Source organism: Momordica charantia (assembly GCF_013281855.1).
Source record: "Momordica charantia cultivar OHB3-1 chromosome 3 unlocalized genomic scaffold, Mcharantia_2.0 BLBB01000003.1, whole genome shotgun sequence".
Taxonomy (NCBI): Eukaryota; Viridiplantae; Streptophyta; class Magnoliopsida; order Cucurbitales; family Cucurbitaceae; genus Momordica; species Momordica charantia.
The window spans coordinates 8,126,216-8,143,024 of record NW_028275161.1 but is presented as its reverse complement, the minus strand read 5'-3'; the positions used below and the strand labels follow the sequence as shown (position 1 = coordinate 8,143,024).

At 39.5% G+C, this 16,809-nt stretch overlaps 1 protein-coding gene across 1 annotated transcript; it reads right to left on the bottom strand.

Annotated features, from left to right (window-relative positions):
- Window positions 1-115: 115 nt before the first annotated feature.
- Window positions 116-610, bottom strand: LOC148212293 (uncharacterized). The gene has a single exon (XM_088122172.1). It carries the CDS (start codon window positions 608-610, stop codon window positions 116-118), a length of 495 nt encoding a protein of 164 aa, XP_087978298.1.
- Between the last annotated feature and the right edge of the window lie 16,199 nt (window positions 611-16,809).

Sequence of the window (16,809 nt, the reverse complement as noted above, 5' to 3'; positions counted from 1 at the left end):
TGTTTATCCGGCCCCAAAAGGGGACAAGTTCTAGCTCCTCATCTGGAGTGCCTCGGCTGGGCTCTGCTTCGTCGGCGCGCGGTAGTGCGGTTGCTTCTAGCTCCATGATTGCCGCTCAAGTGTTGGTCCCCTTCATCGCAGTCGTGTAGCATTCTCTCGACATTTTTTGCTCTCCTCGGACTGTGGCGACTCCAGCCGAGGTTGGGTACTTCAACACTTGATGGTAAGTAGACGGGACTGCTTTGAGATCGTGAATTAGAGGTCGGCCAAGTATGGCGTTGTACACCGAGCTTCGGTCTATCACAACAAACTCCGCAACCTTGGTCATTTGCTGATCTCTTTCGCCGACAGTGACAAGGAGTGAGATGCATCCTTCTGCGCTAACCGTCTCCCCGGCAAAGCAGACCAAAGGCGTCGGGCTGCGTTTCAAATGTTTCTTCTCCCATCCTAGGGTAGTGTAGGTCGAGAAGGACAGTATATTAGCCGACGCTCCGCCATCAATAAACACTCTTCTGACCTTCACTTGGTCTATCAGTGGAGTGATCACCAGAGCGTCGTTATGAGGCAGGTGCACTCCTTCGCTGTCCTGTTCGTCAAACAAGATCGGCATCACAGGCTCCTTGGGGTACGAGGTACAGACCTCGTATGCTGCCTCCCGAGCCAGAGCTTTTCTCTTCTATCCTGACTGTCCCCCACTCGGGCCCCTATGGATGGTATTTATTACTGCAGGACGACCTTCCTTCCGTCTGGGTGGCGGTGTTCCCTCTCGCTTCTCCTCCCGAGTTGTCCCCTCCGGCTCGGCTCTTTCTCTGCTGCCAACGTACTTCATCAAATATCATCTTCGGATCAGATCCTCGACTTGCTCCTTCAAGTGGAAGCAACGAGAAGTGTCATGGCCGTGATCCTTGTGGAATCGGCAGTAGAGCCGCTTGTCTCGCTTCCCTGAAGGTCGACGGAGCTTTTCTGAGGCTACGAAAAGTGCCTCCAGGTCAGTATCTTCGGCGGCCGTGTAGATCTCCACGATTGAGGCATTCAGCAGAGTAAACCAGTCAAACTTTAGCCCTCGACGGTCCGAAGGGGCTCTCTCGTCGCCACGGCCTCTATTCTTGTTGTCGTCGGCCCGTCAAGACGAGCCCTGATCGTCGCCGCGTTGCTTCTTGGGAGGAGGGGACTTTTGGTCCCGATCTTTACCACGGTTGCTTCGCCGGGCTCCATTGGCTTTCCGCAACTCCAAGCCGTCAATGTACTGGCGGGCTCGAGCGAGCATCTCGTTCAAGGAGGCCGACGGATGGCTACCGAACTCTATCGTCAAATTCCTGTCGTTTAAGCCCGTGGTGAAGTACATCATGGCGATGTCGTCGGTACAGCTCACCACCTTGATGTGCTCGTCCATGAATCGAGCGATGTACTCCGTCAGGGACTCACTATCCCATTTCTTCACTGTTCCGAGGTGCGAGGGCAGCAACTTCAACAACTGTCGAGCTGAGAACTTGTTGATAAACAACCTTCTCAGCTGTTGATAACTATCGATGGATCAGGGCTTCAACTGTCGGTACCACAACCTGGCTGAGCCTTCCAAGGCTATGTGAAATGCTCGGCACTTCATAGCGTCACTTGCTGTCAAGAAGTCCATCTTTCACTCGAACACTTCTACATAAGAGATCGGATCCCCGGATCCGTCATAAGGACTCATAGTCGGAGCCTTGAACCTCGGTGGAATGGGCGCATCCAGGATAGCTTGGGAGAAAGGCGATTCTTCCTGCTCTTCCGGCTGATGTGGGTGTACAGGTCTGCACTGCCGCTTGAGATCTTCTATCTCTTATGAAACTGTTCCCGCAGGAGGTCTGCCTCGGATTGAAATGAATGATCTCCTTGGGAGGACCTCTCTCGATCGTCGACCTTCGGGCTGCCCTCCCGACCGTCGACCCGGTACTCCCGATCTTCGGGTGCCACCCCTCGTCGTCTTGGTGGCCCTTCATCTCGGCCCTGACAGGCGTTGTAGCTATCGAATGATGCTAGGACGGTCCGAATTGGTCTGACCCTCGGGCGCTTGTCCTGCTGAGCGTAGCTGCGTGCCTGTGCTCCAGGGGCACTACCCAGGGGCACTACCCGTCCCCAGGCATTGTGGCCTTCGCGAGGGTGCTCCTGCCCTGGCCCCTGTGCGAAGTCAGAATTGATACTCCGTTCTTTGGGTCGGATGCATCAGCCACTTTCCTCGAGCGGGATCTCTGGAGATGGAAGAGTCGGACACCTCGCTGCCCTTCTCAACCACTTCGAGCCGTGCCTTGACTTCCGCGAGCTCAGCGATTACATTAAGTACCATGACGGGGTCCACGCCCGCATCGGCACTTGCCCCGGAGCGAGCACCTGTGTTCCCCCAGTTGTGGAGACGAGGAACACAGGGCGGCAACCCGCTCCTCTGAGGTTGCAGTGGCGGAAACTGATCTGGAGTGAGATGGAAGTCCCAGGCTGCTATTGGATCGGATGTGGCAGGCCGACCTCCATTTTCCTTGATCACGCCCGCCTGGGGTATCGCTTGATGACAAGAGTCTCGACCACATGAGAGTACGTGAGGCGAGGATGGGCACGGGAAGTGGCAACATCCCTCATCGGAGAGCGGATCGGTGAAAGTTGAGATCGTGACTACTTGGAGCGGGTTTGGGCCATTGGCTCAGATTTCAAACGGTGAGACTGACTTCTAAATGTGTCGTCCCCATAGACGGCGCCAGATGTTTGAGCTCGAAATTACCAAGCTCAGACAAGTATTAGATCGGAACGTACGGAATGAGCTTCTGACCGCTGTTCCACACCTTCCCAGACCCCTTACGAAACCTGCAAAACAAAGTTAGCACTCCGACGAACAAGTTAGTTTGAGTCCGAGCTAACTTGCCGAGTCTATCTAGGATTGCGTACCTTGCACTTAAGGCTAAGGTTTTTATTTATAGAAACTAGGCCCGACAGGAACCCTGACACACCTTAAAAATACGGCGTGTTGTCGGGTTCGAAAGAAACACGTTTACGGACTCCGTTTAAGGTCGGCTCGTTCTTTTAGCTCGGTCTGTGACCGCCGACCTGAACAACTTTAGGAAAAATTCTAATTTCATCCACACGTTAATTCGGCTTACCTCTCTGATCATGACACGTGGCAGGTCCAAGTTCGCATCCAACACTAAGCTTCTTATATTTCTTCTTCTTCATTTGAACCTTCACCAAGCTTCTTATTTAGATCATCTTCTTTATTCTTTCGGCTCTTGCTCTTGTCTGAAGGACCACCCTTTTCCTCATTCTTTTATTCCTTGCAGTTGTTTTCCAACTCAGAGATCCTTTTTTGCTCATTTTCAGTCTCAGTTCGCTCTTCACTTTTCGCTTCACCTTCAAAACTTTAGAATTTTTCTTTAATCCAACTTTACTGTCATCTACTTTCAATAAGCTTCCCAGCATCACAAGTATTAATGACTTCCTGGCCGACATGAGTCTCAGCTTCTTAATTTGCTGTCATCTAATTGTTCTGCAGGGAACTCTCTTCTTTTATTTTGATGTCTTTTTCTACTTTTGAAGACGACACTGCTTCTTTCCTGTTATCTTCATGTTCTGCTGAAGGCTCTACGTCATGCCTATCATCTTCTTGTGCTGCAGGAGTCCCTACCACTTCCTTCTTCTCATATTCAGATAGATTAGAATCTGCTTCCAGTTTTGAATCTACGTCAAACAACTAAAGTCTAGATTGTTATATAAATACTACAAATACCTTCAACTGATTTCTCATGCTCTTATCGTGGTGCGATGAACCCTTCTGGTTGCTCAACATAGATCTCTTCTTCTAACACTTCATTTAAGAATGTCGACTTCACATCTAGCCGATACACCTTCCATCCAAGCGTAGCTGACATAGCCAGTAGCATCCCAATTGTGTCCATTCTTGCAATCGGTGCCAAAGTCTTAGAAAAATCAACTCCCTATACGTGTGTTGTTGGGTTTGGTGCCCATAGCTTGTGTATTTGTAATTTATGAACAAATTATTTATTCAATAAAGAGTTATCTTGTAATTTCTTTGCATTACTCTTATTCCAATAAACTAAGATCCAAGGTTATTTAATGTAACTGGAACAGTATATATTTAATATACAGTATATATTTGATATACAGTAATATTTAATATACATTATATATTTTTTATATACAGTATATATTCGATATACAAGTGGATAATGTTCCAGTAATAACCTAAATGGTCTATAGTACATGGATAAAGTCGAGACCTTATCCGGTAACACTATGGCTACGGCCCACTTTGTAATAGTTACAGACGACTTTATCTAGGTTGTTCATGGACATGCGAATAGGGGTATCCAATACAATGAGTTTGTATAAGACCGGACCGTGAAATAATTAATCATTGGCTCTAACCCCGTTAGTCAATAGATTTTATCTCATAGGATGACCAGGTAACTCGATCGTAATCTTGAGCGAATTATGGACTCCTGTCAATAAGGGATTGTCATTCGATTTGTATGGGTCAAAGTGGTCCAGACTACTGACTCAATAATGCTACCATTTTGGGGACGAGATCAAGTGGGGAGATGGGAATATAACTATGCAAGATGAAATTCACTCATTCCCGACTTTAGGGAAGTAGATGAGTGTTCCCTTACATGCTGACTTCGAGACTTGACCAAGGGGTCCCACCCTCTCACTGGTCCGAGAGGGGCTTCTAATTATTGGTCGGACCATAACCGGGTTGATAATTAGTGGAGCAGTAGTATTTAAGGAGCAAGATGTAACTCGGTGATAAAACTGTAATTTGACCCAGTTAATGGTTGTACATCCATGGACACGAAAATATTCTGCAGTGAGAAGAGTGCAGCTGCGGGTCTTTAGTGGAGTGACTCGCAGTTAACGAATATTGATTAACTCGGTTAATTACTTTGACTGATTAATATCGTATCGTTGGAGCTTCTGATTTGTATGTCCATTAAGTTCCCTTGCTAGCTCACAATGGGTAAATCGATGATCAAGATTTTGAGAGAATTTAAAATGTTCAAATTATATATCAGGTAATATATATAATATATATTATGATACATTATATATATATATAGTTTATTTTTTAATAAAGATTCAATAATGAAACAATATGTTATGAGAGAAATATTTGAATAGGATTCATATATATGAATCCAAACTATAGATTATATAGGAGGAGTCATTTGAATATGATTCAAATATATAGTTTCTTATATTTTCCATAAATTATTTTCTTATAGTATTGAAATTACATACTAGTTGTTGACGGCGAATTTTTGCAGAGGGCCATGTGGTGCACGGACACGGTCCGGCCTTGAACCTAATGGACCTAAAATCAAAGTACTCGATGTTGGTGTGGTGTCCCGCCTAAAACATTCCAACAATCAAGTTAGTAATCGGAATAAAAATAGAAAAAGACACCAGAGATATAAGTGATAGATTTTTCACTTACTTTGTGAAGGTGAGGGTCCTTCCTTTTATAGCCTTGGGGAGCGGAACAAGAAGGATGACAGTTAGAGATGGCACGGGCGCCGTGTGCTGTACGGAGGGGCGCATGCTTCCGACAACTGCAGGGTGGCACTACCACCTGCGGCTTTGGGCTTGTCGCCCGCAGGCGGAGTGTGCCCACCGTACTGACAGCGTGTGTCCCCTATCGTGGTTACGTACGGGGCGTAAGCACCTGCGGTCCATCATTGCCTCTTGAGCGGACGTGTGTCCTGCTCGGCGATACCAGCCTATGGGAGGTAACTGTTAGTGGTCCCGCGCCCGTAAAGAAGCGGACGCGTGTCCTACCCAGGTTTTACCCTCAACACTAGTAATATATACAATTCTAAAAAATTTAACTAAATGTAAATATCTCTAGGAAACTCGGAATTAATGAGCTCATAGATTTCTCTAACTGTGCTGTACTAATTTCTTGAGGATAGAAGATTAGTAATTCCAACTTAAAAAAAAAAAAAAAACCTACGAAGAACAACGAGTAAGATTTCCAATAGCAAAATAACAAACTAAAAATTGAAGTAATTCATCTTCCTCCTACTCTTCTTTTCCTTGTTGCTAGTGAGACTTTGAGGAGCTTTTCTATCTCTCAAAGTATGTCATCGTGCTCAGAAGTACTATCAGCCTTCTTCCTATTTATTTCTTGTTTATGAGTTTCTTCTCGTACAAATCTTTCTCAATTCGCTCTTGTTATAGGAAAGGAAAACGACAAACTAACTAATCAAGGGAACAGAAGAGAATCGACGAGATTGTCGGCCAAACCGAACCGAGCCGAACTTAGCCGAGTTCGGTCCATTGCCGAACCCGACCTCCTCCCTCTTCTGTTGCCCACGATGCCTTGGGCCTTACAACAATTATCTAGAGCTCACATAGAAGGCTCTAGAACTCTCCAAACGACTATAAATAGGCTATGCAGCCTAACCCTAAGGTAAGCTGGGTGATACACTGAAATCCTATTATTCATCTACTCTCCTTGCTGATTTAGGCATCGGAGCCCGTGTGACAGGAGTCGCATCGGTCTAGTCTTGTTTGGTTTCGCAGGTCTTCGAGTCCTTGATAATCAAGTTTGGTGCGGACCTCAGAGGGAACCGGAGGAGAGCATAATCCACGCATCAACAACTCTTTTTCCATCAAGCTCAATCTTCATAGCTTTCATATTCTCCAATTTGGATCATCAATTTCTTTCACTACTACTTGCATTAGCACGAAAAAAAAGTATTATAATGGTGATTTTTTATCTGAGAATTGTAATATATTTTTGTTAAATATAGCACATGGTATTGTTATTAGAAAAAGTTATTCAATGAAATAAAACTTAATTGAGTTAATTTTGTGCAATGAGCTTAATTTTGCTTCAACTTGAGATTCAAAGTTAAAATTCACACCCCATATTTATCATATTTAATAGTTTGGATGAAATCTAAAAAGAATATAGTTTGGATAAAATTAAAAGTTTAGAGTGAAATCCCACTCATCTGTAGATAATTTGTTGCAATATGTATGTATATGTATGTATATATATATTCCAATCTTTCTTACCATCCATGAATATATATATATATATATATATATATATATATATATATTCCAATCGTTCTTATCATGCATGAAAGAAAAATATCTCTTCCATATCCTCGAGCTTACGAGGATCTTTAGAACATTTATGACAGTACATAAAAAAAAATAACTTGGAAAATAATATAGGATTGTCCCATCATTAGAAAATAAATAATTTGTTGGTAGTTCTAATACAAAAACAATTTAAAACAAATTGATACATTATGAATAAAAATAAAAAAAAAATTGTAACTAATCATGCACACGACCCAAACAAGTTTGATTCGTGCCAAAGCAACTAATTTGATCTTAGCTTTGAGATCATCAAGCATATAATGTTGTGGAGTAAATTTTGGAAAAAGCTTGAAAAATCTTGATAGGAAAAGATTTGAATACATGTTAAATGTAAATATTCAAATAAAAAAAATCACATTAAATTTAATGAGTATTAATTAAGGACAATTTGGAGACAAAATATTATAATTTGAATTCGAAAATTCTAGGTTTGTAAATATTTAACATAATAGTCATTTGTGGAATATTAAATATAATTTGACCTACTAATAAGAAAAACTCTATATAATCTAAATAATTTAATTCTCAAGTCACAGTGGTTGCTGCTTGCGGAGCTCTGATAATTATTTAAATTTGAGTATTCGTCTCATCTATCTTAAGGTTCTTTTTATTTAATTTCTTTATATAAATATTTAAACTTTTAAAAAATTAAAAATTGTGTAATTTGTGATTGGTCCAACTCCAAAATTTTCTTCACAAAAAAAATTCAAATTTTAGAAAAGGAAAAACAAAACAAAAGAATTCACCGTTTACAAATATGCTAAGTTTTAAAAAATAAATAAAATAGGGTCAATTGCAAAAACCACCCCTAAACTATAATAGTTGTTGCAAATACACCCACAAACTTTTAATGGCAAAAATTAAACCCTCCAACTTAAATAATCATTTAAATTAAATCTCTATGTTAGTTAGGTTAACCTTCCGTTAATTTCTCATTTAAAAAACAAACTGATGTTTTAAAAAATAAAATAAAACTCTTCATTAGGTTACAGAATCACGCGTAACAAACACAAATCTTTTCGATAGGGGGAGAAAACGAAGAGTTTTCAAGATTTCTAGAAGAAGACAAAGGCAAAATCAATTTTATACAAGATCACCACTTGAATTCTAGTTTCGATCATAATATATATGCTCGGCTTGGGAGTGTTCATTAGTAAGTAATCAACTTGAACAACAAGAATCGTGCATAAACAATGTTGTGACTGATGGAACTCTTAGACATGCACAGCGGAAGCTAAGGATCATAATACACTTAATGAAGCAATTTAACTAAAATAAGCATGCTTGGAAAAATGATGAAAAAGGTAAAGAGAAAAAGATTAACTTTATACCTTTGAAGACCTCCATTATAAATTCTTCTCCTAACTCAATGGGACCACCAACGACAAATCTGTGCTATCCTCGGGTTGATGAACACGGTTGTGGGACCGAATTTTGAGTGAAAACAAAGGGAAAATACTAATGGCTAGGAGAAGACAATAGAAATTTGAGTGGAAAAATTCTGCACTTATGCAAGTAAGCATTAGCCTTATCCAAGTGATCTTCATCATCTATATAAACACCAAATGCATGCAAAGACATGCCTTGCATGTCTTCCACTTCAAACTCCACTAGCATGTAAAAGATAGGTGTCATTGCCTTGAAGAAACACTTCAAAAACCACTAGTTAGTGGGAAAATCTAACTTTGATAAAACTAATTTTTATAAAAACAAAAATTGAAATATCAATTTTCTATTAAAACAAAAACCAAGCCAAATCAATATCTCATATTAATTGGTCTTTGACACCTAAGCTTGATTAATCACATTAATCAAATTACAACTCTTTTTCATGCTTTGAACTTATTTAAAACTAATTTAAATAAGTCATACTCTCCATAATAATTAAATTTCAATTAGATTATATATTATATCTCATATAAAATACAATATTCCCTTAAAAATCGAATTTGAACACTTCAAATTCTTGCTTCACCTAGTTCATCAATTTTATCCTTTATGAGCTAGCATGGAGACCCGTTGGACCTACAGATCATGGGCTCCAACGATTCGAGATTAACCGGTCAAACTCTTCAACTTAGTTAATCAACATTCGTTAACTAACAAGACTTGTCCACTATAGCCTGTAGATGCACTCCCCTCACTGTAGATATATTTGTGTCCATTCGATATAACCGTCATCGGTAAGTTGATCCTTCACAGGTCGTTCGTAACCTCAGCTAGGTCAAAAATAAATCGTTTTACCCCTGAGTTACATATTTTCTCCTTAAGTACCACTATCCCTCTAATGAACAATTGATTTAGGATCAAATCACTAAATCCAATTCCTCTCGGGCCAGTGAGAGGATGGGGCCCCTTGTTCAAGACCCGGGATCAGCCCTTAAGGGAACAACCTCTCTACTATCCCTAAATCGGGTAGGAGTGAATTCCGTCTTGCTAATTCTATGTCCTCAGCTATCTACCCAGTCTTATCCCTAACATGGGACGCATATTGAGCAGCGCTGATGAGCTTACTCTCACCTATGCAGATCAATGGAAAATCCTGAATAAATAAGAGTTCATAGATGGCTCGGGATTTAGATCAAGTTATTTAGGTCATCGATAAACGAAATTCATCAGTGTTATCCGTAAACGGTGTTAATACGTAACAATGATTATTTCAGGGTCAGTCTTACACAATCTCATTATGTAGAACACCCCCGCTCACATGTTTCTATACGAACGAATCAGGATCACTTCATTTATGACACCTTACAACATTTGTAACAATTATAAAGCGTGCCGTATTCAATAGTGTCTCCAGGAAAAAGTACCCAACTGGATCCATGTACTATAGATTGTTTAGGCTATTTACTTGAACTTGATCCAGTTTATGTCTCCACATAAAGTCCAAGTACTCATTATAATACCCAAGGGTTCGTAGTTTATTGGATTTATTTAAAAAACAAATTCACTTTCATTTAACAACATTTGTCTGAATAACCTCACATTAATGTTCACTGTTTACAAACTACGAGTTTTAGAACAGAGTACCCAACAAACTCCCACTTGGACTAAAACTCCTAGTGGGTTTACAACGTGGTTGAGTTAAGTGCGAGAAATGTAAATACAATAAACTAGGGCATCTTATTCCCAATTTCTCCCACTTGCCCTATTTATTCTAATCGTAGTCCTAAAATTTTTAGATGACTCTCAAAAACACTAATCGGAAGGGCCTTCGTAAACAGATCAGCAATGTGCTCAGACGCTATTTGTCTTACACTAACGTCTCCTCTCTGCACAATTTCTCTGATGAGATGCTATTTGCGCTCAATATGCTTTCCGCGCTTATGGCTTCTCGGTTCTTTGGAGTTCGCCACTGCCCCACTGTTATCGCAATACAAAGTGATGGGCAGATGTATGTCTGGAACAACTTCTAGATCGTTTAGGAACTTCCTAAGCCATACTGCTTCCTTGGCTGCTTCGCATGCAGCAACATATTCTACTTCCATTGTGGAGTCGACAATGCAGCTCTGCTTTATACTTCTCCACACTACTGCTCCTCCATTAAGAGTGAACACCGATCCCAAAGTAGATCTCCTTGAGTCTATATCAGTCTGAAAATCGGAGTCAGTGTATCCAATAAGGATTAGATCCTTATTTCCATACACGAGCACATAGTTCCTTGTTCTCCTAAGATACTTGAGGATATTCTTAACAGCAGTCCAATGTGCATAACCGAGATTGGACTAATACCTACTGACTATCCCTACTACAAAGCATATGTCTGGTCGGGTACATAGCATTGCATACATCAAACTCCCAACTGCTGATGCATAAGGAACACGTTTCATATCCTCAATTTCTTGAGGTGTCTTAGGACATTGTTCCTTCGACAGATGTATTCCATATCTGAAAGGTAGAAGACCTCTCTTGGAATCCTGCATCTTATATTTAGACAACACTTTGTCTATATAAGATGTTTGAGACATAGCTAGCGTTCTGTTCTTTCGGTTTCGAACTATTTGGATACCTAGAACATATTGTGCCTCTCCAAGATCTTTCATTTGAAATTGGGTTGCTAGCCAATTTTTTATGTCAGTTAAATATCCTACATTATTCCCAATAAGTAGGATGTCATCTACATACAAAACAAGAAATGCTACCGTGGAGTTGATGATCCTTTTGTAAACACAAGGTTCATCAATATTTTGTTCAAAACCGTAAGATTTGACCGCAGCGTCAAATCTCATGGTCCAGGATCTGGATGCTTGTTTTAATCCATAAATGGATTTTTTAAGTTTGCAAACTTTTTGTTCCTGGCTATGTTCTACGAACCCTTCTGGTTGGACCATATAGATACTTTCGTCAAGATTACCATTAAGAAAGGCAGTTTTGACATCCATTTGCCAAATTTCATAATCATAAAAAGTGGCAATGGATAAAATTAGCCTAATAGATTTAATCATAGCAACAGGTGAAAAGGTTTCTTCATGGTCTATCCCCTCCACTTGGGTGTAACCTTTTGCTACTAATCGGGCTTTATAGGTTTGTACCTTTCCCGAATGGTCTCTTTTACACTTATAAATCCATTTGCAACTGATAGGTCTTACCTCATCTGGTTTGTCTACAAGCTCCCAGACCGAATTGAAGTACATAGACTCCATTTCGAGGTCCATGACTTTGATCCACTGATCTCGATCAACATCATACATTGCCCTTTTATAGGTCAATGGATCATCTAAGCCATCATCAGGTATGGTGACTTCGGTTTCAATTAAACCCATATAGTGGTCAGGCTGTCTTACAACTCTACCACTACGTCGAGGCTCTCTCATCTCTTGAGAAAGATGTGACGGACCAGATGTGTTTGGTCTATTATCAACTCTTGTTGATGGACCAGCCTGATCAACAACTCTTGTTGATTTATCTGTAGCATCTTTTTAAATCTCTTCTAATACTAGTTTGTTGCGGGGTTTATGATCTCGTATGTGGTCTTCCTCTAGGAATGTGGCGTTTGTCGATACAACTACCTTTTCATCTTGAGGATCATAAAAACAGACCACCTCTCGTTCCTTTAGGGTATCCCACAAAAAAACACAATTTTGAACGACGTTCCAATTTCTTAAGATTTTGTACCAACACATGAGCTGGACAACCCCAAATTCGAAAATGACGTAAACTAGCTTTGCGCCCGGTCCATAACTCATAAGGTGTTTCTAAAACACTTTTAGAGGGAACATTATTCAAAATGTAAGCTGCAGTCTCTACTACAAACCCCAAAAACGAGTTAGGCAACTGAACAAAACTCATCATGGATCGAGCCATGTCTATCAATGTTCTGTTTCTTCGTTCAGATACACCATTCTGCTGAGGCGTTCCTAGTGCAGAGAGTTGTGACTGAATTCCATGTTCTATCATATAGTCTTGAAATCTCAAGTCCATATACTCCCCACCTCGATCTGATCGAAGTGTCTTAATTGTTTTACCTAATTGGTTCTCAACCTCGGTCTTAAACTCCTTGAACTTTTCAAGGGCTTCAGACTTGTGATGTATCAGGTAAATGTAACCGTACCTAGAATAATCATCAATAAAACTGATGAAATATTCATACCCTCCTCGAGCTCTGACATTCATTGGTCCACAAAGGTCTGAATGTACGAGTTCTAAAGGTTCTTTGGCTCGATGACCTTTTCCAGTAAAAGATCTCTTTGTCATTTTTCCCTCAAGACATGACTCACATGGCGGCAAAGAATCATCTTCTAACTTGTTTAGAAGTTCGCTCTTAACCAATCTCTCAATCCTATTGAGATTAATGTGTCCAAGTCTTAAGTGCCAGAGATAGGTACTTTGAGAAACACGTTGCCTTTTAATTTGAGTTTCAGCTGTTTTAAACATTTCAGTATTATAGATAGCTTCAACTTTGGTTGGTTTTAACTTATATAAGTTGTTTTCTAGGTATGCAGAACATATTTGTACGCCTCTTTTCAAAATGAACGCTTCATTAAGATTTAAATTTACGATGTACAAATTTTCCAGCAAACATGAAATAGATATCAAGTTCCTTTTACAGGAAGGTACATCAAGAACATTTTCCAAAAACAGATATCTATTTCCAAAAATCAACTTAATTCCTCCCACTGCTTTTGCTGAGATGAGCTCCCCTGATCCAACCCGAAGAGTGACCTCATCTTCTCCAAGCTGTCTCCAGGAACTAGTTTCCTGAAAAGAAGAACAAACATGATTAGTGGCTCTTGAATCTAGTATCCAAGTAGAATCATCATTTTCCACTATACATGTTTCAATGACTAGTAAATCGAATTTACCTTACTTTTCCTTCTCAGCTTTTTTCTCGGTGAGGTATTTGGGGCAATTTCTTTTCCAGCGCCCATTTTCATTGTAATGGAAACATTTTCCTTTTGCAATTTTTTCCTTGCCTTTTACTGCAGCCGGAGCCTTCCCCTTCCCTTTGTCCTTCTTCTTCTTCTGAATTCCTTTCTTCTGATAAGAAGGTCCAGATTTACTCCTAGAGGAAGATCCCTTGTAGAATTTCGTCTTTGAGGTAGTAGCAACATTTGCCTCAGCCTCAAAACCTTTGTTTTTCAACAAAGATTCGTAAAGTTGGAGTTCATTCAGAAGGGTTGTCAGGTTGTATTCAATCTTAATCATCATAGCATTCGTTTTGAATTGAAAATAACTCTTCGGAAGAGATTGCATGATGAATCCAACCTGACTTGTTTCGTTCATGACTGCGCCGTTCACTTCTGCAACATTGAAGTGAACCATCATGTTCAAAACATGCTCCCTTACGGAATATCCTTCCTTCATTCTGAAGTTGTAAACATACTTAATCGCATCATGCATGATAGTTGTTGATGGTTATCCAAACAAGGCTTGTAGAGAGTCCATGATCTCTCTTGCAGTAGCTAATCTCTCGTGTTTTTTAGACAATACATCTGATATACGGGCTAAAATGTAGACACGAGCTTTTTCATTAGCTTTAACCCATCTATCATAGGCATCCCGAACTGTTCAGTTTGCATTAGGGGCAGGGGCTGGAGGACACTCCTCCGTTAAAACGAACCTTAGATCGTCAATAACTAGTATTGTGTTTAAATTCGATTTCCATATTCCGTAATTGTCACCATTAAATTTATCGGAAGCTATCAGTTGTATAGTTGAAGTAAACATTGCTGAAAAGTGAACAAAACTATTAGTGAATTGTATAATTCTTAATTATTTCATCCAATTTTATTTAGCAAGAAATAATGTACCCATTCATTATTACTTTTGCAACGATACTTCAGTGAGTCAGAGTAGCCCCCACCGAAGGGAAGTCGACTACTTCTTCACTGAATCAAGACATTCTTGACTAAATACTAACTCTGGAGTAACTCTTATCTCTATAGTACTTTCTTATCGTTAATTTGGTCAAGAACTTACTAACACGTAGCAAGTCTTGTAAGTGTAGACCCGCCATTTTCGAATTACAGAGATCGGAATCAAACAAGCCCTCGAAGGAGAGACAATTGCTGAAAACGGACCTAAGTAACCCTATCCATTTTTGGAGTTCATGGTGTTCCGAATCCTATGTTACAACCCTCCGAAGGGATATGCGCTTATAAACACCAAGCAGGTACAACATAAAAATCTCACGGTGTGACCTAATGGAAGAGACTGTAGGACGTGTTGACACACACCCTTAACCCACTTACTATGAACTACTTCCCCTATTCACCTTGTTATTGACCTATGCAAATACTTTCCGAAGGGAGGTTGCCCAAATAGCAACTCGAAGCCGAGCATGAATCTCACGGTGTGAACTCTTAGGAACGTTAGAGCTATAAATAATGTATCTCATACACTATTAATCTCCCACTAAAGTGTTCTATTATAAAAAAATGGGTAATTATTAAGCTATATACCGGCTAATTATATACAACCTAAGTCTAGGTGATTTTCCCAGTATAACTCTTATACTGGGATTAACCTACGATGTCTAGGTGATAAACCAATTTTATTACCTCACATCTCTCACGCATGCTCATAAAACTAGGGTTATTGACTCAGACGCCAGTTTGATCTCCAGGTAGGAGGTGTTCCGTAAACCGTCAACTTAAGTACCCCCAACCTTAGACAAGATCTCACCGGGTGAGTAAACAACTTTTGTTTTATAAGTTATCGCCCTATTTTAACTATTAAACGGAACGAATTGCTTTGCACCGGTTAACCCTAGGTGAGCATGCAAGTTTATCTTTGTTATAGATTATAAAAGTCTAAGTGATTTTATAACACTTATAAAATATAGACATAACAATTATATGATTGACATAAATCTAAAACAAGCATCCACTTAGTAAAGTCATAAACTAATAACATTTATATCTAGTTTATGATATTAATTTCATGCATTCACTAATTAAAGTCATAAACTAATATAACATTTATATCTAATTTATGAAATTAATTCCATGCATTCACTAATTAAAGTCATAAACTAATATAACATTTATATCTAATTTATGAAATTAATTCCATGCATTCACATACATTATAACTCTTATAACATAAATGCAACAATGTTTATCCTATGGTGGGGTTTTAAATCTATATGACATACTTTATGCATAAAGGATTTAATCTTCAATTAAAACATACATCAAACATGCATAAATAATTGAACAACTACTAAAAATGGTTGACTTTGGAATCCCAAGCATACACAAACTAAGCTATTACATTAATAAGCTTGAAGTAGCCTTGAACCGCACCCAAATCGCCTTCCAAGGTCCTCGAATCGGCCTCCAAACTCCACTAGCATGTAAAAGATAGGTGTCATTGCCTTGAAGAAACACTTCAAAAACCACTAGTTAGTGGGAAAATCCAACTTTGATCAAACTAATTTTTATAAAAACAAAAATTGAAATATCAATTTTCTATTAAAACAAAAACCAAGCCAAATCAATATCTCATATTAATTGGTCTTTGACACCTAAGCTTGATTAATCACATTAATCAAATTACAACTCTTTTTCATGCTTTGAACTTATTTAAAACTAATTTAAATAAGTCATACTCTCCATAATAATTAAATGTCAATTAGATTATATATTATATCTCATATAAAATACAATATTCCCTTAAAAACCGAATTTGAACACTTCAAATTCTTGCTTCACCTAGTTCATCAATTTTATCCTTTATGAGCTAGCATGGAGACTCGTTGGACCTACAGATCATGGGTTCTAACGATTCGAGAATAACCGGTAAAACTCTTTAACTTAGTTAATCAACATTCGTTAACTAACAAGACTTGTCCACTATAGCCTGTAGATGCACTCCCCTCACTGTAGATATATTTGTGTCCATTCGATATAACCGTCATCGATAAGTTGATCTTTCACAGGCCGTTCATAACCTCAGCTAGGTCAAAAATAAATCGTTTTACCCCTGAGTTACATATTTTCTCCTTAAGTACCACTATCCCTCTAATGAATAATTGATTTAGGATCAAATCACTAAATCCAATTCCTCTCGGGCCAGTGAGAGGATGGGGCCCCTTGTTCAAGACCCGGGATCAGCCCTTAAGGGAACAACCTCTCTACTATCCCTAAATCGGGTAGGAGTGAATTCTGTCTTGCTAATTCTATGTCCCCAGCTATCTACCCAGTCTTA

Coding starts and splice junctions, on each gene's coding strand:
- LOC148212293 (XM_088122172.1), bottom strand. CDS start 610: ATGCCGATCTTGTTTGACGAACAGGACAGCGAAGGAGTGCACCTGCCT.